At 51.8% G+C, this 18,510-nt stretch overlaps 1 protein-coding gene across 1 annotated transcript; it reads right to left on the reverse strand.

Moving 5' to 3' along the window:
* Positions 1–2,141: 2,141 nt before the first annotated feature.
* On the reverse strand, positions 2,142–11,218 carry ATP4B (ATPase H+/K+ transporting subunit beta). The gene is made up of 7 exons (XM_032246324.1): positions 10,796–11,218; positions 7,631–7,759; positions 6,191–6,304; positions 5,855–6,054; positions 4,716–4,772; positions 3,611–3,712; positions 2,142–2,793 (listed from the first exon to the last, which is right to left on the reverse strand). Exons 1-7 carry the CDS (start codon positions 11,016–11,018, stop codon positions 2,632–2,634), a joined length of 987 nt encoding a protein of 328 aa, XP_032102215.1. The 5' UTR covers positions 11,019–11,218; the 3' UTR covers positions 2,142–2,631.
* Positions 11,219–18,510: the final 7,292 nt, after the last annotated feature.

Here is an 18,510-nt window from a genome sequence, read left to right on the forward strand (position 1 = left end):
GGAAGGGTTCAGCCGTCTGGAGGGGGACAGCGGTGGCGCCTGCAGCACCCTGTGAACGTGCCCAACACCACCGAACCACGCACGTAAAAATGTTTAAGACGGCAAATTTTATGTATATTTTACCACAATGAAAAATTGGAAAGACATGCAAAGTAGGAAGGAGAGCTGAGTGCTTTGAGTTGGCTAAATAAATCACTGAAAGTTCCAATACAAGACTAGTTTTTCAAGAGTCGCTTTTGCAGAAGGAGGTGGAAATGTGTCCTTTTTCCTAATCTTGATTTACCATAAGCATCTTGAGGGTTGTGGAACTTACATAACACAGCGGGCAGCCGTGCCTCAGTGCTTCGTGTGGGCACATGTGCATCCAGCACCTGTGTGTGTGTGGTGGCTTCCGTGGCGAGCTTCCTGTGCCTGTCTTCCTTCCCAGCCTTGGAAGGGGTTGAAACTCAGGGCTGTTGATTCGGAAGGAGCAGGGGTGGGAGCAGCCCCTGGCTTCATGAGGAAGGGGCTCTGACCGGGCACGGGGGCGCCCCTGTGGGCAATATTGCTGGAGTCCAGTTCAAGGCCAGCCTGGGCAGTGTAGAGAGACCCTGCCCCTAAAGAAAGAATGGGGCCCAGTGTCCATGGAGAGCCTGGGGAGGGAGGCAGAGGACAGGGTTCTGTCAGGGCCTGGAGATGGGGGCTCTGGGTGGCCGTGAGAATGCGGCAGGCATGCTGGTTCCAGCTGGGTTGACTTTGAGGGTCTCGTAGGATGAACCCTCCTGGCTCCACCGTCACTTTGAGGTAGCCTCACTCTGACCTCTGACCTTCAGCATGGCATGACCTTTCCGAGGTGACCCAGGTCTCCCACACGTCAGCCTGCCTGTTCTTAGTACACAGTTGAGGGCTGCGTTCATTGGAATGTTCTGGGGTCACTGCCCACCTCATTTCTGTGCCTGGCAGCACTGTTTTACTCCTGGTTGGGAGCATGGCCGCCTCCCGGTTCAGCTTCCTTCCGTGTCCCCGGTGAGTGGGGCCGCTGCCCTTGAGGACCCTGGGCTCACAGCCAACCTGGCTGGCACAGCCGTCCTTTCCCAAGCTGCCCTCGGGTGAGTCAAGCACTTCGGCTTCCTGGGTTCCGGAAAGAACTCTGCACTGACTTCTCAAAGGCAAAATTACAACTCAGGCTTCAGTGTTCAGTGCATAGCCCCAAATTTCCTTCTTTTTCTATGAATCTTCACTGCCCAGCGTGATGGATGGGCCTGGGCTCCTGCCCCTCCCACAGGCACCGGAGAGTAAGCCGAAGGGTACCGTGTCTTCCAGGCTGGTGTCGCGACGCCCGGCCACCGCCCCATCTCAGACATCCCATGGCAGCCATGCTTCCGCCAGCCAGCGGCGTCACCTGCACACAAGCTGCCCTTTGTTCCGGAAGCATAGACCGTGCATGTGGCCACGCGTCCGTGACGTAAACTCACGTCTGCGCCAAGACGTTTGCGGACAGCTTCTTGTTGATGGAGTAGGCAGTAGAAGATGTTGTCTTCCATCAGTACATTGATTTAGTTAACCTGACAACACATCTACGAGGTTTTTAATCTTTCCTCAGAGACCGTTTTTCATGGACTTTCTGTGTTGGGGTGTTGGATTTCGATGTGCCAGTTGCTTGTGCTTGGGCCCTTTGGGTACTAACAGCCACACTGCTGTGTGTGTGAAATTGGGACCCAAGCCTCACACTGCCGTCTGGGTGGGGAGCCCGTGGCCTTTGGTGATGACATTGGGACCCGGCCCTCACACTGCCGTCTGGGTGGGAAGTCTGTGGCCCTCAGCAAGGCCACGTTTCCTTGTTTGGGAGAGTGTTCTCATTTCAGTTTTTTAAGAGGATTAGAGTTGCTAACTTAACATTTATATTTATATTTGGAGGAGAGACTTGTCCTTGGTGAATGAGAAGTGTTTGTAACTAGTTGGGTTTTAAACTCCTGTCAGGCTGACCACACCCTCACTCCCCACTGTTTGCCTCCTGGAGCTGCGAGCGTCCTTAGGTGACAACCCCACCCCAACACGGTTTTTGTAATTTCCATGACTTGGAACTGAGACTTTCAGATGGAGATTTTTAAGGAAGGATTTGTTTTTTAGTTAATTTTTCTCCCATATCAGGAAACACATGATTTTTTTTTTTACATACAGTAACTTTAATATATTTTATTTTACAACTTAGGAATTGCAATTTTAAAAGAAAGAACTCAGAATGTCATTATTGTAAGCCGTGTTTCATATCAGTGTATCAATAGTTTTTATATTAATGTGGGGGCAGTTCATATTGAAGTATAGAAAAATAAATTATAGTAAGAAAGTGATGTCTACATAGGAAAAGGCAAATTGATTTATGATCTGGTTAATTAGACAGTTGCTGCCTTGGCATTCCCGTGTTGGCTGGACATTCTTATAGCAGCAAATTCCATCTAAAAACGGTGAGAATTCAGTAAGGAAGAACGGATGCTCGAGGGCAGGCCCTTCCCGTGTGGGCGCTTCTCTGGAGTTCCCACACTGACAGTGCCGTTGCTGCTCTAAACCGTTTTTGGGATGATGTGGCAGGAAGGGCATCCGTGAGCGACCCCGCAGGCTGTGCCCAGGACCCCTGCGCCCTGCGCACACTGTTCACTTCGCAATCTTGAGTTTGAACTCCACCTTCCCTTCATACGGGTCATGGGGGTTGTCGAAGGTCACGTGCTCCGCCATGACCTTGCACACGATGGCAACCTGAGTGTTCCTGGGCACGTTGAGGAGCTTTGCTGCCACCAGAGGGTTGCTGTAGTGGGGCTGAAGTGGGAGTGCGGAAAGCAGAGGTGTTTCAAAAATCTCTGAAGTTAAGGAGAGAAAACTAAGCAAGGAAAGTGTCAACAGTCAGGCCGGCACAGAGAGGCAGCTCTTTTGGGTGAGACTGGTCATGCCCTGGAATTTGCTGAGATAACACCTCCCTGCTTGAAAATGGGGAGGACCGGTCTGGAGGGCACAGACAATATCAAGAGTAAGTTCAGCTTCACACTATTATGATGGTTAACATAAAAATAAAACAGGTAAAGCATTTGGCATGGGGGAAAAGCTTTGAAGTGGATATGCAGTTGTTTAAAAGGATCTGGGAGATAGAAAAATTAGTCTGGGTGCAGTGGCTCACGCCTGTGATCCCAGCACTTTGGGAGGCTGAGGCAGGCTGATTGCTTGAGCCCAGGAGTTTGAGACCAGCCTGGGGAACATACTGAGACCCTTTCTCTACAAAAAATACAAAAATTAGCTGGGCATGGTCCTGTGTGCCTGTGGTCCCAGCTTCTCAGGAGGCTGATGTGGGAGGATTGCCTGAGCCAAGGAGGTTGAGGCCGTAGTGAGCTAAGATTGCACCGCTGCACTCCACCCTGGGTGACAGAGTGAGACCCTATCTCAAAAAAAAAAAAAAAAAGTAGAAGAGTTAGAGTTGCTTTTTTCATGTTGCTTGTGAGGAATGTTTCCAGGTAGATACAAGAACCAGGGCTTGGGAAACACGCAGACCGTTCCACAGTCAGGACTGGCTGAGTCACGCCTTTTTGCTATTGCTTTCCTTTCGCTAAGTGTGGTGAGGGAAGCGTGGGAGGAAGGAGCCTACCTGGGCCTTCTTCCCGTAGTAGGGGAAGTAGTGCAGACTGAAGGTGCCGTTGGGAGGGTAATACGCCACCTGCAGCGGCTGGCCGAGCTCGTGGGGCTGGTCCTGGGGAGGAGAGGCCACTGCCTGAGTCAGGGGAGCTGGCGTGTGCCCGTGTCTGTGTGCCTGTGTGTGTGTGCGTGTGTGCACACGTGTGCCATGTAAGTGCTTACATAAACACTTTATTGCGTAATGAGCGTAAATCAGATTCAATGTTTATAATCAGTGCCGAGATCTCAGCAAGGATGTAATTTGTTAGCACCAGAATGCCCGGTGACCCCTTCAACTTGTGCTTCCAGTAACTTGAAGTCTTGGAAGGATGACCTACGTGGGTGAAGCTGGGAATTTGCTTGCTCGTCTACACTCGAGAATGGCCACTGTGAAGTGGCAAGTGCTGGTTTGCCCCACTGGGTTGCGAGTTGGTGTGAGTGGGACAAGCAAACCCCTGCCGCCCAGACCAAGAGTGGAGGCTTCGAGGGAAGTGAGGTTCCTGCAGGAACCCGAGTGGGAAGGCTCCACGCAGCGATGGGCTCACGCTGTGAAACCTTTGCCTTTGGGTGTAATGGTGGAAGCAAACCTTAGAAAACATTTAATTTAAAAAATTTAGTTTTAAAAAATGTTGACCTAAAAAGCAGTTTTGAAAAACGCCTGGAATTAGCCTGAGATCAGTGCCAACTCTTAGCAGTCTGAATACTAGACACAGTTAAACAGCTGTAGCTGCTGGCAAGATGGCATGTTTTTGTAAAGCAAATAAAAAGAACGGAGCTGGGAGAAGTACACTGGCCTTTCCACGTCGCCGCCAGGCATTCTGCAACGTGCTGGTGATGTGCTGCCCAGATGATTTTGGAAGAAAACAGTAAGGAAAAAGCACCATTTTCCTTGCTGGGTTTTACCCCCCATGGTGGAAAAACATCACCTCACTTGCTGAGGTGATGTTTATGCCTGGTTTACTGGGCCAACAGCCGACACTCCTGGAGAGAACCAGGCAGGCCATGCCCAGTGTGGACCAGCGTGACCCTGACAAGCTCCTTTCCTGGGGTACCCCCGCCCGCCGAGCAGCTGTACTCACCAGGAAGGCGCAGTCCACTCTGGGGGCCGAGCCATTGCTGGGGAGGAACTTGACGATCTAGAAGGGAAAAGTGTCAGTGTGCCCCCCCTTCCCATGTGAGTTGCAGCGGCGCCCGCCTATGGAGCTGGGACCTGGCCGGCCCCAGCCTGGGCTTTCTGGCTGGGACTGAGAAGGGCCCTTGTCTGGTTTGTGGCTTCCCTTGGAGGAATCTTCATGGGTGTCACTAACTCATCATTCGGAGCCACAACCCTCCCCCCACCACCCATCGCCAGGCCGCTTGGCCCAGGCTGCAGGAGGCGTCTGGCAGGTGGCCGATCTGGGGGGCAGTCTTAGCCTTCCAACTGTATCCAGGCTGGCGTGCCTCACTGCAGGACTGGGTCCACCTCCTGCTCTGCGCAGCTCTTCTGGAAACCTCTCTCTGGCCCACTCCGGTCTCCAGCCCCCTTCCCCACACCCCATTCCTTGGCTTCTCCAGCTCCAGCCATCCATTCCCATGCTCCAAGGGGGGCAGCTGCCATGAGATGGGCACAGTGGCTGCCACACCCTGCTGGGACCCCTGTCACAGGCCCTCCATGCTGGCTGTGCTGAGACCCCAGCTGACAAAGGGGCCTGTGAGGTGTGGTGGGCACACGTGTACGGCCTCTTCAAAGGAAAAGGAACAGCGCAGCTGCCCGGAGGCCCAGCGCAGAGCTGCTGGTTGGTCCATGGAGTGGTGGCCCTAAGCCCCCTGCCAGGGGTTACCTCCCCACACCCCAAGGGTCCCCTGGTTCCATGTTGGAAGACTGCTTTAGAAGGTGCCAAACCCCTCCCAGCCCTGGCTCTAAAACCTGAGGCCCCTTTACCCGGCCCTGGTGTCTCTGGCCGCTCTGAAGGGGCCCTGGCCTCGTGGAGACCCCCATTCGAGCAGTTCCACATGTTCCAGAGGGCTGGCTATGTGCTGGTGTCTGATGAGTGGTTTTAAATTTGTATCTAAGAGCCAAACAGGATGGGTGCGTGCTGAACCAAGGTACAGGACGGTGAGGCCGGAGTCCTCGTCCCCGCTTGGGCCAGGCCCGGACGGGACACGTGTGCTCCTTGCGTGGGTGTGACAGACCCTGACCGCACTGTTGGAGGGGCGCACGGAGACCCTCAGTACTCACCCTGTTCATTTTAATAATAAAACATGGCTTTCCTTCTTCAAAGCCGAAGTCGGGATCCACCAGGCCTGAGCAGTTCTGCAGCATGTCTGCCGTGAACTTGCAGGAGAACTTGGTGTGGTTTGGAGCAAGGAAGCGCTCCTGGAAGAAGTACTGGTCGGAGGTGCAGTTGATGCTGTCCTCCTGGGCTGCTGGAGAGTAGCCTGTGGGACGGACGCACCTGCCAGCGCTGTCCTGCCCTGGCCCTGACGCCCGCCTGCCCCCCGGGAAGGCCTCGAGCCCTGAGTGCGAGTTTCTTACAGAATAAAGTAGAAGCTGTGGAGCCATTTCACACCTTACCTGCGAGGAAGGTGTGGAGAGTGTGTGTGAGGTCTGCCCAGGTTCTGTTATCAGAAACGTTGTAGACAATTTCCAGGCCTTTCTCCCCGTAAACATCTGGCCTTAAGGTTACCCCTGGAGAGAGAACTCTGGGTTTAGTGTCTCTAAATGCTCACCACATCCAAGCCATTGGCTCTGAAGTGGCTGAGGATACGCCAGAGGCTGTGGCCCAGGGCTGGGGTCCGGGTCTTTCCGGCAGCTCAGCAGCCTCAGCGGAGTAAGCTTGTCTGCTGCACAGGAAAGCAGGACCCCCAGGACAGCACGGTCGGCATGTGGCCCAGGTGCCCTGCTGGGCGTTGCCCAGGCTCTGCCTGGGGTGTGGAACCTGGCTGACTGCCGTCGGGGAGCGGCCGGGTCTCTCCACCGGGGCCTGCTCTGTGACAGGTGACGACTAATTGGGAGGCTGCAACTGGGTTTCTACGTAAGATTGTATTTGAACAGGCGTTAAAAAAATCTTCAGTGGTTTTGGTTAAGAACACAAGCAGCCTAACAACATGTTAATTGTCAAACAACACCAGGATGCACTGAACTGTCAAGTGCACATCCTTGAACACCTTGCTGTTTCTGCAGAAACGTGTTTGCTGCAGGTCCTCGGGACCCACCTGCCTGCCGCACGCCACTTGCCTTTCCGTTTCCCGTGCGACTGGGGCCTCTTTTTTTTTTGTCATTTCATGTCAACTTACCTCATTCTTTCCATAAACGAGGTTTCATTGTGTGAAGCCTGCAGTTTGCTTAGCAGGTCCCCTGTGGATGCAGCTGGCTTTACGTTTGAGACTGGGTGCGGCTGTTTTATGGATGTTGTCAGAGTAACATCTAGACACGGTTTAAAATGAAAACCTTCAGCAGGGCCTACGGGAAAAGGCGCATCTGCACTTGCTCTGCACACTGACCGGCCTGTCTGCCCTGCGGACGCTGACGACTCGGACGCCTGTTCCTCTGACCTCGAGCCCTGCTGACGTGTAGCTGACCGGCAGGTCTCTTTCCTGCTGGTCTCCGGACGTGCTCCTTTCCCGTGCGTCCTTGCAGAAGCGTTCCATGTGCGTATAAAAGCACAGCAAGTGGATGGGAAACTTTGTCTATAACCAAACCCTCTGTTTCATAATTAAAACTAAAGCCAAAGTCGGATATAATTTGGAGTCATTTTTCTCATGGAAAGAAGTTGAGGGGCCACTCGTGCCCTGGGGCTGCTCTTAATGCCAGTTCGGGGGCCGGGAGGCCACCCTCGGGGGCACCTGTTGGGGGATACGGCCCACCCTGGGACTGCCGGGCCGGCTTCTCTGGGCTTCATTTCTGGGGGGGCACAGGTCCCCCTGAGCACCATCAGAGCCCTGGAGGGGGCAGCCCGGCCTGACGGGCGTGGGGGCATCTGGGTCTCGGGGGTGTGGCGTCCCCCAAGCCTACCTGGTGACCGCAGCTGGTCTTGGTAGTCTGGCGTGTACGGGTCGACCGTCTGCATGAGCACATACAGGCACAGGGCGAAGAGCCCGGTCATCACCACGTAGAAGGCCACGTAGTACAGACTGATCCACACTGTGACACAAGGCGGGTGCAAAATTCACCTCAGCCATTTTAACGAGCACAATTCAGTGGCCTTCAGCGCATCTGTGATGAGGCGCGACCATCTCCCCTATCTAGTTCTAGAACATTCTCATCCCCCAAAACAGAAGCCCCGCCCCCATGAACAGTCACTGTGCTCCCCTCCCAGGCCTGCACCACCGGCTGCGTTCTGCCTCTGGCTTTGCCTGTCTGGACGTCCGCACATGCAGAATCCTGTGACCCAAGGCCCTTGCTCCCGGCTGCCTTCACTCCAGCCGCTGTTTGAGATGTGGCCAAGGATGTGCCCGCACCCCAGCTCCAGCAGGAACTGAGGACCCTCTGAGGGGGGAGTTATGGTTCCCCCATCACAGGAAGGGAAACTGAGGCAGAGAGGTGCCATCCTGCCCATGGTGACCAGTAGTGTAGCTTCGAAGTGCACGGCCGGCCCTGCTTCCACAGGACATCAGGAGGAGAAAGGGAGGCAGGGAGGCCCTGGGAGATGGCTCCGCTCAGCAGCAGGGGTGGCCATGGGCACCGGCCGCTCAGGGTGCGGCTTCGTCTCTTCTGCTTCTAAGACTCTCCTGTGTGAGCTTCTCCCTCAGAGTCAGAATGAATGGAAGCCACCGCAGCTCCTGGACACAGGTGTCTGCCTGGATGCTGCTTCCATCTCTGGAAATTAGCTTGTGTGGGTGACAGCAGGTGTTTTTAGGGCGTTTTCAGGGAGACACCACTGGGAAGAAGATGGTTTTGTGTTCGCTGCAGCTCTCCTCTTTCCGGAAAGTATGATGAACTGGGCCTCCTCCTTCTCTCTAGTGATGTGAGGTGGATTCTGCTTAGTGAGTCATTCTCCAATGACCCAAAACACAACCAAAGGGCAGGACCAAGTCAGAGAGAAGCAAGGGAGCATGGGACCAAGAGGCCAGAGCTCTGAGCCGCGATGGGAGGCTGTGGCCTGTGGACGGGGTGTCCTTTTCTGGCCGGGCCTCTCCTGAGAGCTGGGACAGTGCAGGCCCAGGCTGGGTCCCTTTTCCCTAAGCCAAGGTCCAGCACTCGGCTCAGGCCTGGGTCTTGCTCACCCAGCATCCACTCCAAGTCCCTCCTTTCCCCGTGGCTGTCCCTGGCAACGGCATTCTTGTGTGGCGTGGGCGTGTGGCCACCAGCAACTTGGCTTCAGGTTCCGGTTTTGGGTTTCCGGCTCAGCAACACGGGGCCAGCTGTGGTGGTAGTGGAGGGTTCCGTTCTCTTGCTGGATCACGCCTGACACCTCCCTGGCACTGGCCCTGCAGGTGTGTGCCTCAGTGTCCCCAGGCCACTCCTGACATGGCTTCCATCTGACGTGGCCACCTGCCCCCAGGGACCTATGCTTGTGAAGGAAGGGGTCTCCGTCCCCCCACTTCGGGTCCTGTGGGTCTGCCTTGGGGCCCATGGTGCACGGTGGTGACGTGGGCAGGGCACGTCTCCCTGGCAGCTGCTGACCCACTCCATGACGAGTCTCAGACCCACCAGGCGGCTTGCCCCTGCCTTCCAGGTAGGAGCCAGAGGTTGGCCAGGCTGGGCCCAGGCTTGGGTGGGCCGTGCGCCCTGCACTTCCTGGGCCCCCGCTTGCACCACGGTGTTCAGGGCAGGGGTTGGGAGGAGAGTGGGAGCCTCATTCCTGCCGGCTCCCTCTGCCTCTACCACACCCCCAGCTTCTGTAAGAATCACGTGTCCTGTTCCTTTTGCTTTTGTCATTTCCCTTGAATTATGTTTTCCTGGGGGCCTAAGACTTTCTCATCCCCAAATGGAGGCCACGTCCACTAACTGGGCAGTAAGACCATTCCGGAAGGTTCTCTGTAGCCCTGCAGCCAGGAGGCGGCACGAGGGAATCTCAGCATCTAGAAAGGCCCGAAAGATGGGGCTTCCAGGGGCATGGCCGACAGCCCCCAGCCCTGCCCCTGGCCCAGGAGGCCCCTCCACCCAGGTCCCTTCCAATCCAGGAGGCCCCTCCGCTCCTGGTCCCATCCTCTCCAGGAACGGGGTATTTGTTTGACTTTAAATGTGCCATGGCTCCAACTGGCTCTGGTGCCCTTTGAGACTGAGGAGCCTCCGGGGGGGCTGTGGCCTTCACCAGCACTGCGGTGTGTGTGGGAGGCTTGGCAACGTGTCAAGTGTGTTCCCAGCACATCTCAGCTGCACATGCAGATGGGGCGGGCCTGGAGCTCTGCATTCACACCTCAGCACCGGGACCCCCAGAGCCAGGCACCATGGGGACAGAGGAAGGCCCAGCCTTCCCTGGGAGCCGGGGGTGGTGCCTGGCGGGCCAGTGCAGCTGCGTCCTGAGGCTCGGGGTCCTCAGGGAGGTGGGGACGTGCGGGTGCTTCCCCCAGACCCTCTGTGAGGGGTAAGGGCGTTTCCCGGATGTAGGCGCAGACGCTTCCACTGCGTGTGTGGCCTTGGAGGCCCAGGCATCTGCTTTTCTCCCAAGAGGGCCAGGCTGTCCATGCCTGTGCGCAGTCACAGGGACAGGACCCTGCAGGCGGACCTCACAAGGCGCAGGTGCTACAGGCTGAGCCAGGCTGGTCCCACCTCCCCTCCGCGTCTGGACGCCAGTGGTGTCCTGGAAAGAGGGGCTGCCGCCGCATCTTGGGAAAGCCCCTGATTCAGGTCACTGAGTGAATCTGTGCGACCAAGGAGTTGCCATTGCCACCTTTTATGTTCTTTTAAAAATGATTCCGTTTAGAAATAGACTTTTAAAATGCTGTTCTCAGACATACGGCTGAAATTTGGGGCCAGTCTGTGGACACCCTCCACGGGCGGCGTTGTGCAGTCAGGTGCCAGGTCAACTCAGCCTTTGACACGCTCTGGGGACCCTCACTTTCCTGGGGAGGCAAGTGAGGCCCTGCCCGAAGCCCGTCCACGCTCTCTGGGCAGGAGCGCCTGGGTCTCACTGTGAGGGGCCCTCTGCTCTCCCCCTCCTGAGCTCACCTGGAGGCTGCGTTCTCAGAGCAGCCCCTCCACGCACCCAGCCCACCTGCCGCCCCCAGCACGTACCCCACCGGGACAGGGTGCGGCCCAGCATCTGCCCTGTGTCCGGGTTCCAGCAGTAGCGCTGGAACTCCTCCATGCGCTGGCTGCACGTCTTCTTCTCCTGCAGCGCCGCCATCGTCCCTGGCCTGGGAGCCTCCCACCTGCTCCCTGCACCCCCTGCGTCCAGACTGAGGCCAGACGCCCTTCTCTGGGCTTTATAGTTTCCTCTGCTAGAGGTCAAAGGCATCGCGGGCAACAGATCCCAGGGAGAGCTCCAGGGCCGAGTTATCAGCGCTGGCCATCGCCTCCCCAAACACCAGGGGTCACCAGGACTGCATTCCACACCCCCCCGCTGCTCTTGGGATGCCCTTGGCTGCGGCTTTGCCTGCTCTGATAGCGGCAAGGGTGCGTTTCCAGTGGGCAGCACTCACAGGCCCTGCCCCTTCCCTCCTCTCCTTCAGGAGGGAGATCAAGGTTGGAGCAGGGCCGGCCTGGACCCACTGTGTCCTCGACCTTGGGCTGAGCCAGCTGGGGCCGCCTCCCTGGCCTGGGAGGGTGTGAGGCAGAAGAGTGAGGGGCCACCGGCTTTGTGGGCCCCCAGCCGTGGCCGCCCCGATTCTGGGTCACCCAGTGGAAGGGTGAGCCTGGCAGCTGGAGCTGAGTTGGCAGGAAATGCAGGGGTGCTAGGGGCTCCTCTGCCTCCCAGATTCACCCAGAGCGGCAATGTCCTCTTAGATCCCTAGAGGGCTGGGGCACCGAGGGCCCTTTAGGATATTTTTTGTCTGTAGAGGAATTCATAAACATAAACCCCTAAATCTATAGGTCCCCGAAATGAAGTTCCCAGGAGCCCTGAGCATCTGTTGAATGCAGATTCAGCTCCAGTGAGCCCTGGGTAAGGGTGGGGGTGGGCAAACTGCGTTTCTAACAATCCTGGTGGGAGGAAGTAAGGCAGGGGTCCAAGTGGGGGGTGCTCAGCCTGGGCAGCACATTGGGGTCACCGGGGGTCTGGGCAGTGCATCAGGGTCACAGGGCGAGGGCAGGGGCCGTGAAGTCATCACTGCCCACTTCTGCCCAGAGATTCTGCCTGAGCCCCTTACCCTGGGGGGAGCACAGGATGTGGAGTGCTGGCAGGCGGTCTTGCTTTGTGGTGCCCTGCAGAATCCTGGCTCAGAGGCTTTGCTGCTGCAGACAGGGGTCTTGGGTGGTGAATGCCATGGCCGCCTGCCAGCTGTAGCAAGCACCTCTTCAGGGGGTTGACGGGAACGCAGGGGGTGAATGGAACGTGCACAGGGGTGTTTTGACAAATACAAATCGAAGTCAACTGAAACGAGGAGGCTTGTGTGTCCAGAATGACATGCTGGGTTTCCCACACTGTCACCTCTAGGCTGTTCCTCTCAGGGACCTGTGTAACCAAATTCATTTCTTAGAAGAAAGAAAAGCCCTCTAGGCATTATGCTGCTTTAATTTTTAAAGATAATTTAGAGTTTGCAAAATAATCACCCTAAAATTCAAACGGAATGACGTCATTTTAGCCTGCATTTCTATAATTTTTTCATTTTTTTAATTTCTAACTTTTATTTATTTATTTATTTATTTTTTTGGTAGAGATGGGGTCTCCCTATGTTGCCTAGACTGGTTTAGAACTCCTGAGATCAAGTGATCCTCCCACCTCAACCTCCCAAATTGCTAGGATTAGAGGCGTGAGCCACTGTGCCTGGCCACAATTTCTCAGTGGACTCATCCTACACATTTTCTTTAACATCTTACCCATTTTGGCTTTGGAATTTTAGGGCAATAAAAACACAGGATCTGGCAGTAGACCACAGTCAAATTGTTCACAGCCTGTGGCCCTGGGACCCCCGAGTGCCAGGGGTCAGACCACACCTGTATGCAGCAATTGCTGTCTGTGAAGTGTATAGATGCTCCTGAAATGAACAGTATGAATTCCTTCTAAACATCTTTGAATTTAGTCTTCCTAATGTAGCCTCTGAATTTCCAGAAGCAGGTGCATGTGCTGAACTGTACACATGTTATCAGAATGACCTTCTTCTGGACACATACGTGTAGGGAGGAGAGCCAGGGACCTTGGTAGAGGGCAGTTTCCCCACAGCATGCTATGAGAACATAGAACTAGGTGCTCCATAAAAATTAGGTGCCAGACAATGAGGGGAGCCCAGAATCCCGCCCCCTTCTGGCGGTCACTTGTCACCCTCTCTTCCCCCACCTGAGTGGTGTCAGACACAGCCTAGTGGAAAGTCAGGACTGTGACCACCACACCATGACAAGGCCACCCCCAACTGTGGTGTCAGTGGAGACCAAGTGGAGAGCCAGGACTCCTACCCACCCATCCAGCAGTCCTCAGGAGCCCACCCACAGGTTCCCAGTGGGAAACCTAGACTTCCAGCCCTACATGATGGGGACAAGGAGAAGCCTCTCCCTTTTGCTACTGAAGTGGGGTCAGAGAAAGCCAGTAAACAGAGAAGGATTAAATAATATGAAAACGTCCAGGTTTCAGTAGATAACCACTCATCACACAAATAACAAGGAAGATTTTAAAATGACTTAACACAGGTTGGGTATGATGGCTCATGCCTTGTGATCCCTGAGCTTTGGGAGGCTGAGGCAAGATCATTTTAGAACAGGAGTTCCAGACCAGCCTGGGCATTTCTACTTACAGAAAATAAAAATTCTAAAAAATGAATTAAAGAAGACAATATATGCAACACCAAGGTGACAGAGATGTTAGAATTAGCTGAGAAAAATTTTAAAGCAACCATGATAAAAATGCTTGAATAGCAATTACAAGCAATCCTGAAGCAAATGAAAAATTAGAAAGCTGCAAAATATGGAAAGCAAACTGCTAGAACCAAAAATAGTAAAAAACAAATCCACAGTCATAGTTGGAGATCTCAACACTTCTCTCTTAACAATTGATAGAACAACCAAATAGAAAATCAGCATGGATATAGAAGAACCTGGCACCATCCACCAACAGGGTGTCATTGACATTCGTAGGCCACTCAACAGAAATACACGTTCTTTTTAAGTCCCCATGAAATATATATTAAGATAGGCCATATCTTGGGCCATAAAGGAAGTCTTAGCAAATTTAAATAATTTAAATCATACAGAGTGTGTTCTCCGGTCACAACTGAATCAAATTAGATATTAATAACAAAGATAACAGGAAAACCTCCTCCAAATAGGAAAGCTGAACAGCATACTTCTAATAACTTATGAATCAAAAAGAAAGTTTCAAGGGAAATTTTAAAAATATATGGAGCCGAATGAAGAAAAAAATATATCAAAACTCATGGGACATAGTTAAAACAGTATTAAGAGGAAAATTTATAGCACTAAAAATGCATATTTTGGAAAAGAGGAAAAGTCTCAAAAAACCTAAGCTCTCATCTCACAAACCTAGAAAGAAAAAGAAAAGCAAATAAAACAAAGCAAAGGCAAGCAAACAAACAACAACAAAAACAAGCAGAAGGAAGAAATTAAAAGATAAGAGCCCAAACTGATGAACTCGAAAACGGAAAAGCAATCGAGAGGACTGGTTCTTTGAAAAGATCAATAAAATTAATAAGCTTGTAGCCAGAGAGGAGTCTGAGGTGATCGATGGCAGGAATAAAACAGGGGCTATCATTACAGACCCTGCAAACATCGAAAAGATAAGGAAGGAAATACTACATGCAATTCTATGTGCATAAACTTTACAACTTAGATAATGGACTGCTTCATCAAAAATCACAATTCACCCAATTTCAAATAGATAATGTAAATAGCCTGTAACTTTTAAGAAAACTGAGTTCATAATTTAAAATCTCCCAATAAAGAAACCTCTAGGCCCAGATGATTTCATGGGACGATTATACCAAATGTTTAACAAAGAATTAACACGAATTTCTCACCATCTTTTGGAAAATAGGAGAAGAGGAACTGTTTCCTAACTCATGAGACTAGTGTTACCTTTATACCAAAATTAGACAAGAATAGTACAAAAAAAGAAAACTACAGATCAATATTCCTCATAAATATAGATGCAAAAACCATAAACAAAATATTGGTAAATTGAATCCAACAAAATATAAAAAGCAAATGCCTTGCCAAGTGGGATGTATTCCAGGAATGCAAGGCTGGCTCAGTATTCGAAACCCCATCAGTGTGATCCACCACATTAACAGGCTGAAAGAAAAAAAAAACACACGATCATATCAATCAGTGAAGAAAAGGAATTTGATCAAATTCAGCTTCCATGTGTCAAAAGCTCTCAGCAAACCAAGAGCAGAAAGAAGCCTACTCAACTTGATTAAAAACATTGAAAAAAACCCACAGCCAACAGTGTGCCAAATGGTGAAAGATGGAAATTTTTTACCGCAGCACTGGGAAGAGGTCTCCCTCATTCTTATCCAACATTGTACTGGAAGTTCTAGCTAGAGCAATGAACAAGAAGAGGAAATAAAAAGCATGAATATCAGGAAGGAAGAAAGAAAACTGTCTTTATTTGCAGATAACATGAGTGCATATGTAGAAAATCTCAAAGAATCCATAACAAAACTCCTACAGCTCATAAGTGAGTTTAAAAAGGTCTCAGGATATGACATGAAGGTGTGAAAATTCACTGTACATCTATATACTAGCAATAGGTGTATGGATACCAAAATTAAAAATACAATGCCAGGCTGGGCACAGTGGCTCATGCCTGTAATCCCAGCACTTTGGGAGGCTAAGGTAGGAGAATCACCTGAGGTCAGGAGTTTGAGACCAGCCTGACCAACATGGAGAAACCCCATATCTACTAAAAATACAAAATCAGCTGGGTATGGTGGTACATGCCTGTAATCCCAGCTACTCAGGAGGCTGAGGCAGGAGAATCGCTTGAACCTGGAGGGCAGAGGTTGCGGTGAGCCAAGATTGCACCATTGCACTCCAGCCTGGGCAAAAAGAGCAAAACTCCATCTCAAAAAAACAAACACACAATGCCATTTATGCTTGCTCAAAACCAAGAGGAATATTTAGGTGTTAATCTAACAAAACATGTACAGGATTTGCATGCTGAAACCCATGTAATATTGATGAAAGAAATTAGAGATTGAATAAACAGAGACGCACACCATGTTTATAGCTTGGAAGACTCAACAAAGAGATCAGTTTCACCGAGTTGATATATGGGTGTAACATAATTTCTATCAAAATCCAAGCATGATGTTTTTGGTAGATACATACAAGATTATTTTAAAATTTATATAGAAAAGCAAAGGAACTGAAATAAGTAAATATTTTCTTGCATATTTTGAACATAGGGTTTTTTGAAAACAATTTTTGAAAAATTTTTTGAAAAACAAGAATAAAATGAGAGGACTCAGTCTACCCAATCTCAAAGCTTATTATGTATCTGCAGCAATCAAGATTGTGTGCTGTGGTCAGAGGGAGACACATGGATCAATGGAACAGAAGACAAGATCCAGAGGTAGACCCATGCAGTATGTGCAACTGATTTCTGACAAAAGCGCAAAAGGAATTCAATGAAGCAAAAACAGCCTTTTCAACAAACAGTGCTGAAGCAATTGGACATCCATTGGCCAAAGGGGGAGGAAAAAGAGCCTTAACTTCTTAAACCTTATACAAAAATTGACTCAGAGTGGATATGAACGTAAATGTAAATTGTAAAACTGTAAAACTTTTAGGAAAAAGATGGGAGAAAATCTTCAAGATCTAGGGCTAGACAACATCAAAAACATGATCCATAATATTTATATTCCACAAAATTTAAAACTTCTGCCCTATGAAAGCCCATATAGAAAGGAGGCAGAGGGAAGCTATCACTGGGAGAGAGAGGATATTCGAAAACCGTGTGTCTGACAGCAGAGTAGTATCTAGTATCAACAGAATCTCAAGACTCATGACAGGAAAGCAGACAATCCAGTTGTACCGCGGTCAAAAGACGTGAAGAGACCTGTCACCCAAGAGCACGCACAGATGGCAAGCAACACGTGGAAAGGCGTTCGTCTACCGTTAGGGAAATGTGAATTAAAACCGTATGGGAACACCGCACACCTGCCAGGAGGGCCTGAATAAAAGACCATGGCAGCACTAAACCCTGGCGAGGATCCTGAGCGGGGAGCTGCTCGCCATCGCTGATGGGAATGTAAAATGGCTTGGCCACTCCAGAAAATAGCTTGTGGGTTCCTTCAAAACTAAAGGTGCAATTACCGTGTGACCCAGCATTTACCCCAGAAAAATAGAAACGTGTATTCACGCAGAGGCCCACGCTAATGTTTACAGCACCTTTATTCATGATAACTAGAATGGGGAAAGACCCAGGTGTCCTTCAACTGTGAACGGGAACAGACTGTGGCGCCTCCTCCGTGGAGCACAACTCGGAGGTGAGGAGGGCGTGGCTCACACACCCAGGTGTGGGGTATTCCCGTGGACGGCTGTGCTGAGTGAAAGATGCAGACCCTAAAAGGCCACATCCTGTCTGACTCCATTCACGTGGCGTTCTTGGAGAAGTCGTGGTTGCCGGGTGTTGAGAAGGACAGGCTGGAGGAACATGAGTGCGATCTGTGAGGGGCCCAGGAGGGTCTCACGGATGGAGGCGGCCTTCACCTCCACTGGATGGATGTCAGTATCCTCGCTACGTGGCATTGTTTTTTAACACTGCATGTAAATCTACAATTATCACAAAATAGTTTAATTAGAAAGGGATTTCCAGAGCCAAATGAATTTGGGAAACTGTGTACTTGTCTTTTGAGAGGTTCATTCACTCTGAAGTCACGGAGTAAGCCCTGTGACGGGCATGTTTAACATATTTAACCTGGTTTAACCAAATGCTTCTCAACATGACTGCATGTGGAACAGCCCCAGTCCAAGGGGAAATTGTCCTCCTCAGACCCTGCATCACCACAGCATCCGCACCACCTGCGGACTTGTTACAGGTGCACAATCTTGGCCCGTTGAAGCAGTCTTTTATTTTAGCAAGGTCTCCGGGCGATTTGTGTCCGTAGTGTTTGAGGCGTGGCCCAGGACAGGCAGGGAGACATCAGCAGAGGCGACTTCACTTCACAAAGCTCTGCGGTTGCCCTGATGGGTGAGCCGGCAGGAAGGAGTTAAAGTGATCGGCCCAAGGTCACCAAGGTCACCGCTGTGAAGGGCAGGGCTGGGCCCCTGCAGGGCTCCTGGAATATCACTCACCTCAAATATTTACTCACGATCCACCTGCCGAAGCTCTCTGGAGGCCATAGGGACCTCGGCTCCATCTGCAGGCCCTCACTTCAGCCTCCTTGGTTGCTACAGAGGACCCTGCACCCAGGTGCAGCCCCGGTGCCCTCCCACAGGTGCCTTTTCTCCCGTGTAGAACAGGGTGGGCTGGCGGTCTCAACTTCTGCTCACTCTGGCATTCTTCCTTTCTTGGGATCCTTTGCTTTTTCTGTGTGTGAGCTGGACCCAACACCCTGCTCACTTCCTCCTCACTCTTCTCCAAACTTTTATTGAGTACCTACTGTGTGCTGGAATAAGACAGGCAGGGCCATGCCCTCACGAAGCTGACATTCCTATTGGTGCGACCATCTGCAGGTGTGTCGCAGGTGTGTCCCAGGTGTGCCCCAGCTGTCTCAGGTGTGTCCTAGCTGTCCCCCAGGTGTCCCCAGGTGTGCCCCAGGTGTGTCCCACCTGTCCCCCAGGTGTGTCCCAGGTGTGCCCTGATGTGCCTCAGATGTGTCTCGGGTGTGCCCCAG

The sequence above is a fragment of the Sapajus apella genome, unplaced genomic scaffold, assembly GCF_009761245.1.
Source record: "Sapajus apella isolate SASKATOON/1434 unplaced genomic scaffold, GSC_monkey_1.0 scaffold60, whole genome shotgun sequence".
Classification (NCBI taxonomy): Eukaryota; Metazoa; Chordata; class Mammalia; order Primates; family Cebidae; genus Sapajus; species Sapajus apella.

Excerpts from the sequence above, each read along its gene's own strand:
- ATP4B (XM_032246324.1), bottom strand. The coding sequence starts at position 11,018 with ATGCCTTTGACCTCTAGCAGAGGAAACTATAAAGCCCAGAGAAGGGCG. Across the intron at positions 7,760-10,795 it reads CCGCACCCTGTCCCGGTGGG|TGTGGATCAGTCTGTACTAC; the intron begins GTACGTGCTGGG and ends CTTGTGTCACAG. Across the intron at positions 6,055-6,190 it reads TCTCCACACCTTCCTCGCAG|GCTACTCTCCAGCAGCCCAG; the intron begins GTAAGGTGTGAA and ends TCCGTCCCACAG.